Raw genomic sequence first — 13,066 nt, forward strand, 5'->3', positions numbered from 1 at the left:
TGCTCTTTGAATGTCTGATAGAATTCACTTGTGAATCCATCAAGTCCTGGTGATTTTTTCTTAGGGAGTTCTTTGATGGCTTGTTCAATTTCTATTTCTGATATGGGATTATTTAGGTATTCTATTTCTTCTACTATTAATCTAGGCAATTTATATTTTTGTAGATATTCATCCATATCTCCTAAATTGTTATATTAGTTGTCATATAATTGGGCAAAATAGTTCTTAATGATTGCCTTAATTTCCCCTTCATTAGAGGTGAGGTCTCCCTTTTCATCTTTAATACTGTCAATTTGGTTTTCTTCTTTCCTTTTTCTTATTAGATTGACCAGTACTTTGTCTATTTTATCTGTTTTTTCAAAGTACCAGCTTCTAGTCTTATTTATTAATTCAATAGTTCTTTCACTTTCGATTTTATTAATTTCTCCTTTAAGTTTTAGTATTTCTAATTTAGTTTTCATCTGGGGCCTTTTAATTTGCTCACTTTCTAATTTTTTGAGTTGCATGCCCAATTCATTAATCTCTGCCCTCCTTAATTTGTTAATATATGTACTCAAGGATATAAATTTCCCCCTGAGTACTGCCTTGGCTGCATCCCACAGAGTTTGGTAGGATGTCTCATCATTGTCATTCTCTTCAATGAAATTGTTGATTTTTTCTATGATTTCTTCTTTGACAAATTGGTTTTGGAGAATCATATTGTTTAATTTCCAATTGGTTTTTGATTTGCCTGTCCAGGTGCCCTTACTAATTATTATTTTTATTGCATTATGATCTGAGAAGGTTACATTTATTATATCTGCTCTTTTGCATTTGTTTGCAATGATTCTATGTCCTATTACATGTTCAATCTTTGTGAATGTACCATGTGCAGCTGAAAAGGTGTATTCCTTTATGTCCCTATTTATTTTTCTCCACATATCAATTAAATCTAATTTTTCTAGGACTTCATTCACCTCTCTTACCTCTTTCTTATTTATTTTTTGGTTTGATTTATCTAGATCTGAAAGAGGAATATTTAGATCTCCCACTAGTATGGTTTTACTATCTATTTCCTTCCTGAGCTCTGCCATTTTCTCCTTTATGAATTTGGATGCTATAACACTTGGTGCATATATATTGAGCAGTGTTATTTCCTCATTGTTTATACTGCCTTTAATCAGGATGTAATGACCTTCCCTGTCTTTTTTAATCATATCTATTTTTACTTTGGCTTTGTCAGAGATCATAATAGCCACTCCTGCCTTCTTTTTTTCATTTGACGTCCAAAAGATTTTGCTCAAGCCCTTAACCTTAAACTTGTGTGTGTCTACCCGCCTCATATGTGTTTCTTGTAGACAACATATGGTAGGATTTTGGTTTCTGATCCACTCTGCTATTTGCTTCCGTTTTATGAGCGAGTTCATCCCATTCACATTCAGAGTTACAATTATCAGTTGTGCATTCACTGACATTTTTGTATCCTCCCCTAGACCCACCCCTTCTTCTTACACTATTTTCTTTTAAACCAGTGGTTTGCTTTGAGCCGGTATCCCTTATCCCCTCCCTTGATTGACTTCCCTTTCTGCCCCCTCCCTTGTTATTCCCCTCTTTTTGTTTTTTAAAGGCCTAATGAATTCCCTCCCCCTTCTTCTCCCCTCCCTTTTTTGACCTCCCCACTCCCCTGCTCACTTTGGTTTATCCCTTCTGACTTTCTCAGTAGGGTTGGATAGAGTTTTTTATCCGAATGGATAATAAAGCTACTCTTCCCTCTCTGGGTTGATTACACTGAGAGTAAGGTTTGATTATTACCTCTTAATGCTCTCTTCCTCTCCTTCTTATAATAGTATTTATCACCTCCCCTTCCCTTGCCCTCTTTGTGTGTAATAGAATATCCTATTTTTCTTATTTACTCAGATTTTTCTTGGTGTCCCCTACTATTCCCCCCCTCTTTCCCATCCCCCATGTCATCTTAGACCATTTAGTATACTATCCTCTCCCTATGAATTATTCTTCTGGTTGCTATATTAGTGAATATTATAATAGCAAATAGAGTTCACTAAAGAGAATTATACATAGCATTTCTCCACATAGTAATACAGATAATTAGATCTTATTTAAACCCTTAAAGAGTCAAATTTAAAAAATTATAAGTTTTCTTTCTTTTCCCTCTGTTTCTTATTTACCTTTTCATGTTTCTCTTGATTTTTGTGGTTGGGTATTAAACTTTCCATTTAGTCCTGATCTCTTTTGTGCAAAAACTTGGAAATCTTCAATTTTGTTGAATGCCCATACTTTCCCCTGGAAGTATATAGTCAGTTTCGATGGGCAGTTGATCCGTGGCTGAAGGCCCATCTCTCTTGCCTTTCTGAATATCGTATTCCAAGCCTTGTGGTCTTTTAGCGTGGAGGCTGCCAGATCCTATGTGATCCTGATTGGTGCTCCTTGATATTTGAATTGTCTCTTTCTGGCTTCTTGTAAGATTTTTCTTTTACTTGAAAGCTCTTGAATTTGGCTATTATATTCCTTGGTGTTGACTTTTCTGTGTCCAGTGTAGAGGGTGATCTATGGATCCTTTCAATGTCTATATTGCCCTCTTGTTGTAGAACTTCAGGGCAATTTTTCTGAATAATTTCTTTAAGTATGGAGTCCAAGTTTCTATTAATTTCTGCCTTTTCTGGAAGACCAATGATTCTCAAATTGTCTCTTCTAGACCGGTTTTCTTGGTCTGTTACTTTCTCATTGAGGTATTTCATGTTTCCTTCTATTTTATCAGTCTTTTGACTTTGTTTTATTTGTTCTTGTTGTCTTGAGAGATCATTGGCTTCTAATTGTTCAATTCTAGCCTTTAGGGACCGGTTTTTGGTTATAATATTTTGGTTTTCCTTTTCAATCTGGTCATTTCTGGTGTTCAATTTGCTTATCAGTTCATTTGATTTCTGAGCCTCACTTTCCAATTGCAAAATTCTGCCTTTTAAACTGTTATTTTCTTGCCAGATCTCTTCCATCTTCTTCAACATCTCATTTTTGAACTCTTCAATAGCTTGTGACCAGCTTTCATTTTTGGGGGAAGGTTTGGATATGATTACTTGTTTGTCCTCCTCTGTTGTCTGGATTTTCTCTGTGCAAAAGTTGTCGAGTGTTCCAGAGTTTTTCTTGATAATCTTTTTCTTCTTCTGGGGTTCTCGGCTTGCCATTGTTAGCCCCACCCCTTTTCAGCTTTGTCTTCACACTCAGGGTCTGCTTGCGCTTTCTAAGCTCCTGGGGGCTCCGGTCTCCTTGTCCTCAGGGTCGGGCCTCCTGGTAGTCCTCCGTCTGCCCCTCTGCCCGAGGCTCCTTCAGCAGTCTCAGGGGCTACTTTCACAGCCGCGCTCCTGTCTGCTCCGGGCCCTCACTTGAGGTCCAAGCCTGCGCTGGAGATCTTTATTCGCATCTAAGGCTCTGCCTTCACCCATGCAGACAGTAGGGAAAGTCTGTGTGCTCGAGATCTTTATTCGTGCCTGGGGCTATGCCTTCACCCACAGAGATGCTCGGGAAAGTCCCTGCGTTAGAGATCTTTGTCCACACCTGCGCAGAGGCTCGGGGAAAGTCCATGCACGCCCCCCAGCCACTTGGGGTCCCTCATCTTGTAGCACACAGGTACAAGCCCTGGGGCTGCTAGTGATTTACTGGTTGCCCCAGTCCTGTTTTCACTCTTGTGCGTTGGCCTTGGCGCTGTGCGAGGTGTGTGGTGTGGGGGTGGGGGAGGGGCTTCTTCCTCTCGTATTTTAGTGAGAGCTGTTTTACCCCTTTATAGCGTGGAGATGCCCCGATTCTGCGTACCTTCAATGCTGCGCCCTGTTGTGGGGTTCCTTCATTCGTCTGGGTTCGTTTTTATGTCCCCTTGAGGAGTCCTGTATGCTTTGGTTAGGAGAAATCGAGCAGCTGCTCCTTACTCTGCCACAATCTTAACTGAAAGTCTTGCCACATTTTTTGTGTTTTCCTTTTTAACAGAAGTTGTGTAATAAATGAAGGGGAGAAGGGTTCTTTTCCTGTGTATATATTCCCCATGATGTAGATATGGAGAGGGGTGGATAGATTGATGGACCACCTCTTAATTAGTACTCACCAATTAAATATATTTGGGGATGATCAAGGGAGGGGCTGAATAATGAACTCCTAAAAATCTATTTATTAAGCTTCCTTACCCAGCTCAGGTTATTCCTGGTCCCAAGAGAGTCATGGAAATTTATATCACTTTATTGGTTATGTTAGTTTAAGAAATAAACCTGATGTAATCAATAAACTAATATTCTTACCCAAAAATCAATCTCTCAAGATAATTTTAATCATAACACAGGGTTAAGTGGCTTTGAATTAATGAAAATGATTTTTCCTGATTCTGAGCCCAGGGCTCTATCCACTACACCACCTCAGTTCTCCCCCATACACATATTTTAAGCTATATTGTTATGTTAGTCCATTTTTTCTCTATAGATCTTGCAATTATGCATATGAACACAGACAAACATAAATGTGCCCATTTCACAGGTCACATTGCCTACCTGGTCCCCGATGTCTCTTTTCCATCCAGATATAGCAGTTGTTCTGGGCAACTCCAGTCTGAGAGTCAAGGAAGGGGAGGCGCACGCTGCGCTCAGCACACAGTCTCGAGTTGTAGCTACGGCAGTGTTCAATGGCTTCCTTGTAGAACTGATCCCCAAGCCTGCCAAAGGGAACAAAGAAGAAACATAAAACCTAATGTTTCTTTCCACACACAATGCAATTTTTTCTCTGAGGAGTTTAAAGTGAATATGATCTCATCCATCTTTAGCATATCCCTTGAAATAGGTAAGGGACTGGTATCATTTTCTAGTTAGGAAAAGGGGTAATACCAATGAGACAAGAGCTATTTAATATCAAAACTGGCCTGAGCATGTTCTCACTGAGCAGCAAAGTAATATAATGGATAGAACTCTGGATCTAGAGTCAGAAAGATCTGGATTCAAAACTTGCCTCAGTGAGGTAACATTTGTAAAAAGTTTTACAAACCTCAAAGCGACATATAAATGCTAGATTTTATCATACTTCATAAAGCATTCATTATCAGATTAGGAAATGGAGGCATACAGAGTCCAAGTCATATAAGTAAATAATAATTGAGTCACTTTTGTTCAAAGCATAGCCCCACCACTACTAACTTCAGTACTCTTTCTACTACCAGGGCTGTTTGGAGGGTAAAATGAGATATATTTATAAAGTTCTTTGCAAACCTTGAAGTATCATATAAATACTAGATAATATTATTATAATTTTGACTCTGGAGTTCACCAGGGAACTTAAAAGTCCACTAACAATGAGAGTAGGATGCTGGAAATCAACTGCCTTTAAGGAAAAACTGGTGCATTTTGGGGTGGGGGGGAAACCAGCTGTGCTTCAAACTATCCATGAAAAGAGCATTTGTAGCCAGTCTGCTACATAGTTGGGAAACAACCATTTTACACACTAGAGCAGGCATGAAGAGCAATATTAGGGGCAAAGTGGCACAGTGGATTGAAACCTAGAGATGGGAGCTCTTGGGTTCAATGTGGCCTCAGACACTTCCTAGCTGTGTGACTCTGGGTGAATCCCCCATTGCCTAGCCTTAACCCATCAATTCTAAGACAGAAAATAAGGGTTTGATTTATTTTTAAAGATCATGACTCATATAATGTACTTACAAGTGATTTTTAAAAATCACAAAAGGCAGTATGGCATAGTGAAGTGAAGGCTAGCCTTGGTGTCAGAAAGAAGTGGGATCAAGATCTGCCTCTGATCCATCCTGTATCATCATGGGCAAGTTCCTTGGGTTTGCAATGGCCCCTGGCAAATCTCTCTGAAGACTAAATTAAAGATGAGCTACTGATATGCATGCATTGGACCAAAGGGATTCCCCATCAAGAGCTTCCTCCTACAGGTGAAATGTAGGTCTTTCCTTCCCACCTCAAAAAAACCAGTCACCAACAATGAATTCCTAGGTCCCAAATAGTGTGAATTGCCTTGAACAGATAGCATAATTTGAATTCCTGCTACATTATTCCCTGTTTGACTGGAATGAATTATCATAATTTATATAATTTAATGCAAGTTTTAATACATGTGAACACTTGAGGGGAATTCATTATTAGCACTAATTGGAACTATATGTATTAGTGTAGATACCCATATCTTTTATATAGTCAAAAATACACATTCCAGTCAAATTTTCTATAGAGCAAATTTATAACTATTGAATCTCATTTTGTGAGATCTAATGATATCTGATATAAAAATTGAAGTATGCTGCACTGAAATGGGGGGGATCCCCCAACATCTGATGCAAACCAAAATAATGGGCAGTCAGGTGGCACAGTGGATTGAACACCAGTCAGGAAGACCTAGGTTCAAATCCATCTTCAGACCCTTAATAGTTGTGTGACCCTGAGCAAGTCACTTAACTCTGTCTCAGTTTCCTCATCTGTAAAATGACCTGGAGAAGAAAATGGCAAATCCCCCCAAGTATCTTTGCCAAGAAAAAGCCAAATAGGTCCACAAAGAGTCAGGCATGACTAAAATGACTGGATAGCAAAAATAAATAAATAAATAAATAAATAAATGAAGGCTCACTTTCATTAAATCATCCTCTAATGTCCTGGATTCTTTCTCAAAGTCTATGCTGGAAGAGTATAAACCCTGGCAGGTTCTACTGGGATGAAGATATTTCAGGTTGTAGTTCGGTTGTTTCGGTCATGTCTGTAATAAGTGCCTCAGCCATTAGTTCTTAGTTCTTCCTGACTCCAGGACTGGCATCCTATCCCTGCACCACCTAATATTCACACCACAACAGGCTCACAGGCTATGAACCAGTCTAGATAAGTCTGGGTGAGGCTATGAACAACAACCATCCCTTGGCCAGAAATTTGGCTAATGATGATGATTTTTTTTCAGTCATAGAGACACTAAGGCATAGAGAGTTTAGGATCTTCGTAAGCTAAAAATCCAATAAATCTCTCACAATCACATATTTGCAGAAAATTAACTGTAATAAAACTTTTTAACAATAACACTTTTTAATATTTCTAACAAATATATGCAAAATATCATCTCTGTGATTTGGCGGGGGGAAGACCTGATAAAAAGGGGCAAATTTCAGGTTATGTGGTTCCCTTAGGCCAGTGTAATGCTACTGATTTAAAGAAATTTTGTAGTTTTCTCTATTACAATTTACTTAACAAGTCACATTCCAGTGAATAAAAGAACATTATTCACACAGCTTACAAGAAGTAAAATATGAAAAATGACCTTGAAGACAAAATACATAATAACCATAAGCAGCTTTGTGTGTGAGGAGTGAGGAGAGAGGGAGCAGCCAGTGAGGAAAGAAAAGTTAAGATACAAATGTAACTGCTTAACTATATACCAGTTGAAACCCTGCTAAACTTTTTGAAGCAGAGGGGGAGAGACTAGCTCATCTTGAAGTCGCATAATGAATGAATCTTTGTTTTGCTTTTATGTGAATATGAGGATGGAAAAAATGGAAAGTTTAAGGTACTCAAGTTTTTTTTTAATATTTCAAGTGAAAAAGAGAATGCAGTTTAAACTTTTTATATTATTTTTCTCAGAAATACCTTCTTTAATATTTTGTTTTTTTCCTCAATTACATGTAAAAGCTCATTTTAATCTGTTTGTTAAATTTTTTTTAATTTTGATTCTCTCCCTTCCTCTCTCCCTCCCTCCTGGAGAAGGCAAACTACAACATGGCGCAGTGAGAAGTAGACCTATGCTGGAGTCAGGAAGACCAGGATTCTAGGCGACCTCTGATCCATGCTGGCTGTGGACAGATGGACAAGTCATTTAATTCATCACCACCAGCAGCACCCCACACAGGCCTTTCTGAGACTATAGTTGCAGAAGAAGTTTCTACAAAAGGAGACCTCCATAGACAAAATCAGATGTCCAGAACCACACACACCACCTCCCCAAAGTAATTTACAACCGTTAATGGACCTAATCTTCAAGTTGAATATGAAGCAAAGCCATCATTTTAAAAGATTCATCACCTTTCACACTTCTAAGGCATCCTTTACAAGTTACATGCACACTGCCCCAGACCAGTCCTCCGAAAGAGTTAATTAATGCATGTGAATTTTGGCATCCTTCTCTCCATGAGGTGCAGGCTCATTTAATATTCCCAGAATCACAAAAAAAAACCCATACATACATATATGAAATTGTAATACCAGCTCCTGAACCAAAGTGTAATCAAATTAAAACAAATACACATCACACACAGCTGGAGAGGAACAGAGGGGGGAAATGAGATCTTATTAAAATGCTATAAAATGAAATGGCACATAATCTGGTGTAATCAAAGTTAGTAACAAGGAAGAGAAGATTGACAAGAGATAAAGAACTAAGTTTTCCACAAATGTTTAAGTCTGTGTCGCACTTGCTGAAATTCCTCCTCACCCGAAATGCAGGACCGGCGTAGCACAACTGAGAACTTTGACAGGAGGCATGGTAAAAGGAAGATGAAAACAACCTGGCCTAGATTTCCTTGGCACTACAGTGCTTTGTCCCAGTGTACTGCAAGCATTACCAGCTACACCACAGCAATAAGTGATGAAAAGAAGATACTATGTCCAGTCGTCCAGGAACGGTAATCTAAGTTCTTTTGAAAGTCTGCCAAAAAGATGTTAGCTATTTAACTATTTAAACACTGGATATTTTGCTTTAAAGTAGGTTAAATGAAACTGAATATTGTATAATTAGAGTGAGCAAGTTTGGTCCTGGAGCAGAAATGCAAAGTTGTACCTCCCTCCTTTCTTTGCAGAGGTATGATACACTCATTGGCTGGTTTTATTTTTTCTCTTCTTTTTTTTTAATCTTTGTTATAAGAGATGGTTCTCTGAGTATAACGTAAAATCTGAAATAACTAAAGAAACAAAGGGTTTGAGCTCCTCGGCATATTGATTTATTAAGCAATGGATGCCAACTGCATAACAAATCGGAAACAGGCCTCCTCAGCTTGGCTTTGGACCCTGATACAAGGGGACACAGATTTTCATTCATTAAAAGAAGACAATTAACAGGATATAAACCAGGATACAAAATTAGGTAATCTAATTTCTAATTTGAGGAAAGATGATGGATTTTCCAAATTGGAAAGGGGCAAGTGGGTTTTAAGGGCTTTGCCTTCCCAGAATTGGGAGATGCTGCTTAATTACATCCCCCTGCATTTTATGAAACTATAAATGGATTGATTATGCCATCTATTTTTCCATGAATGATTTGCAGAAAAGTAGCAAGATGGAGGACAATACATGTGGCAGCACAAGATGGAGCCAGTGTTCATGAGATTGAAACTGACTGGTTCTCTCAATTCTCACATCAAACCAACTCCATTTTATAACCACCTTTCAGTCTATTTCTTCAGGATAGAGACAAGGGAAGAAAAATATTCAGAAATAAAAGTAATATAAAATCAAAAACAAAAAATGTAAGAAAAAGGTAAGTTATCTTACAGTTGAACAGTCCTGGTAATTTACATTAAAAGCAAGTCACTTATCTTTCAGGATCTTAGTTTCTTAATTGATCCATAAAATACTGAGATAGACTAATTAATCTCTAAAAATCTTTCTAAAATTAATCTCTAAAGATCATCTTTCTATGATCCTATGATTAGGTCAGTGGTTCCCAAACTTTTTTGGCCTACTGCCCCCTTTCCAGAAAAAATATTACTTAGCACCCCTGGAAATTAATTTTTTTTTTAATTTTAATAGCAATTAATAGGAAAGATAAATGCACTTGTGGCCATCATCACCTCCCTGGATCGCTGCAGCACCCACCAGGGGGCAGTGGTGCCCACTTTGGGACTCACTGGATTAGGTGATTTCTGCCCATTCTGATACCCTAGGGTTCTGTTTTTATTCAAAACAAAACCCCTTGTAAAGGGGTGGAAGGAATGAAGGAAGGAAGATTTCCAGTAAACATTCTCCTGCAATGTTGATAATGCACTTCCAACAGAACAGTCCAAAAGCAAACTTGCTTAAAATAAAAAATAAAGTTGTAGTGTGCTTATAGATTGTGAGTATCACATTGACTAAACATAAACCCCCTTATTTTATATTTAGGGCATCTAAGGCCTGCAGAGATTGTCTTAAGGTCTCACAAGTTACTTGCTGGCACAGCCAAGATCAAGTCAAGTCAACACAACATTTATTAAACACCTACTATGTACCAAGGACAGTACTAAGTGCTACAGATGCAAAGAAAGGCAAAATGGCCCTGCCTTCAAGGAATCACACTCTAATGGAAAAGACAACATGCAAACAACTCAAGGAACTATATCCAATCAAGATATTTATAGGATAATTTGGAGATAACTTCAAGAAGCAAAGCACTAGAATTAAGAGGGACCAGGAAAGGTGCCTTGCAGAAGATAGGACTTTATCTGATACCTAAAAAAATCTGGAGAAGCCAAGAGGCAGAGATGAGGAGGGGAGAGTGCCAGGCAGAAGAAATAGGCAGAGGAAATGCCCAGACAGAGGATGGAATGTCTTATTCAAGGAACAGTTAAGGAGGCCAGTCTCATTAAAATATATCTAGAGAAGAGAGGAAGATTGGAAGGAAGAATATGTATGGGGGGGGGGGGAGAAAGAATATTGGAAAGGTAAAAAGAGCCAGGTAATAAAGAGATTTAACAGCCAATGAATTTTATATTTGATCATAGAGGTAATCTTTGGAGTTTATTAAATAGGGAAGTGACATAGTCAGACCCACACTATAGGAAGATCACCTTGATGGCTGAGTGGAAGATGGACTAGAATGTGGAGAAACTGAATTGCAATGCAATGTTGTTTCCAGAATTCTCTACACCACAAGTTATACAGTTTCAGTGCTTCACAATGAATGGAATAAAAAAGCTAAGCAAAATATCAATTCTGGTGAAAAGTTATTGGGCTCTAAATACTTTTCATTTTAATGACATGTTATTAGTGACAAAGGGAAAGAAAACTTGTATTTTTCAATGTGATCTTTATGTGAATAATACTCTAACTAAATAAATAGTAGATATTTTCTACAGACCAGACGCGTATTAAAAATTGGAAATGACTGCAACAATCTGACATCTAACATTCCTCTCTATTGATGCCTCCAGGGAACTCACTTAGTAAACAGGTCAAGCTGGAAGAGATTCTAAAATAAAAATGTTGAAATCTCTTTTATAGTATTAATGATAGCAAAAGAGTTTTAAGCCTACTTGGTAAGGTACTGTGTCTAAATAAAGTAACTAGCCAAAACCTTTGCTGAGTTAGCCTCTTTCCCTTGGAATAAAAAGATAGGCACCTCACCTGTGGAAAACAATTTAAACCAAGAAAAATCTGTTCCCAACATGATATTTCTACAACAATAAGCATACTCCTAGAAGACAAAATTGATGTGACATCTGCATAGAACTTCCAGGGACATTAAGAAAAAGTAAAATGGCTCCTTCCATAGCAAAGGAATGAGGTGCCACAGGCAAGGTCAGATATGGATCACTACCATCTATCAGCTTTCTGTCCATCCTCATTCAAACAAAAAAGGCTGGGCTACCTGGGAATGATAGATGACTTGAGTTTGAAGAAGCTGACACCTGTCAAGATGAAATGTTCTCATCAAGGACTGACTTCAGGCTACTCAAGGCTGTGATCAGAAAACAAGGAAGGCCAGAAAAAAATTGCTGAGCTCTCCTTAGTTCTCAGGGAGAGACAGAATAAGAGAAAAGCAAAGTGGTCTGGGAAAAAATAGTTTTTCAATGACCCTGACCAGACCAACTTTCACTCCTCAGTTACAACAAACTTTAGAGGTCTACAAGAGAATTCATCATTGTTGCACTAGAAGTAAGGCATAAAGATTTCAGAGATTTAAAGAATGGGGATTTTACTTAGAAAAGACCATCTACAAGAACTCTCCAAAAGCCTAATGAGGGTTGACTGTGATAAAAAATGGATTCTGAAACAGCAAAGATGGCCCAGAATTTAAAGAAATTGAATTGCTCCAAACCTAGACCCAACAATTCCTTGAATGTTACTTTTTGAAACTACCATATGCCCTCCACCAATACATTTACTTGCTCCTAGGATGACAGAATTTTTAAGAATTGGAAGGGACTTTAGACATCATTTTTCCAATCCCCTCCATCTCATAAAAAAGGAAACCAAGACCCAGAGGATTTCAGTGGTCTAGTTCCTCTGCCTAACATTCTTCTTATTTGTCAGAGATAATACTATTCTAGTCTTTCAACCAGAAAACTTGAAGTCATTCCCATTATCCCTTATAACCAATCTGTCATTAGAACTCCAGCTTGAGATGTAGAAGAAATTGGTCATTGAAAAAGAAGATTCTACCACCAAGGACAACCTCCAATGTGTGTGGATCCTCTGCCTTGAGGGTCAGTCTCTACTTCTGGGTGAAGAATTGAGCAGAACAAACCTCCCAGTATGTGGTAAGTGTCAAGGTTGGGATTTCTACTCCAGTCATCTGATTCCAGAGCCAGTCCCTACTATCATGTTACCTCTTCCTGCTTCCTAACTGCAAGTGCCCCCTAACACCCTACCAGGTACTGGATGCCCTTCTCCTTTTCTACTCACATCCTCTTAAGACCTCATTTATTCCCACAGGTTCAATGATTACCAAATCCATATCCCACCCCCCTGACCTCTCACCTACACTTAAAACCTCTATTACTAAATAGTCATTAGATCTCTTTCATGTCTATTATCTCAAACTCCATATATAACTATATGAGTTTATCATCTTTCCCCTGAAACTGTCTCTTTTTCTTAAATCCCATATTTGGTCATGTGTAACATGATTGTTCAAGCCTTCTAGCTAGAAACTGTGGAGTCACCTTCCATTCTTCCCTCTCCTTCATAATACATATATCTGGCTTCAAACCAAGCCCAAGGCATTTTCCTTGCTACTGTTTGTATTGTAACTAGTGAGGAGAACACCAAGTCAATGTTATGTACCTACCTAAGGAGTTAGTTAGGATGAGAAATTCTTGTGAGAGACATATTGTTCCAAACATGATATTGCATTCTCC

The 13,066-nt window shown here is 38.2% G+C and overlaps 1 protein-coding gene across 1 annotated transcript in view; it reads right to left on the reverse strand.

The window, feature by feature from the left end:
• DPF3 (double PHD fingers 3) overlaps nucleotides 1–13,066 on the reverse strand; it is a 414,482-nt gene that overhangs the window by 243,022 nt on the left and 158,394 nt on the right. Inside the window, exon 2 of the mRNA XM_044659971.1 lies at nucleotides 4,524–4,684. Within this exon, the coding sequence (XP_044515906.1) occupies nucleotides 4,524–4,684 (161 nt within the window). The remainder of the gene's footprint in view (nucleotides 1–4,523; nucleotides 4,685–13,066) is intronic.

The sequence above is a fragment of the Gracilinanus agilis genome, chromosome 2 (genome assembly GCF_016433145.1).
Source record: "Gracilinanus agilis isolate LMUSP501 chromosome 2, AgileGrace, whole genome shotgun sequence".
Lineage (NCBI taxonomy): Eukaryota > Metazoa > Chordata > Mammalia > Didelphimorphia > Didelphidae > Gracilinanus > Gracilinanus agilis.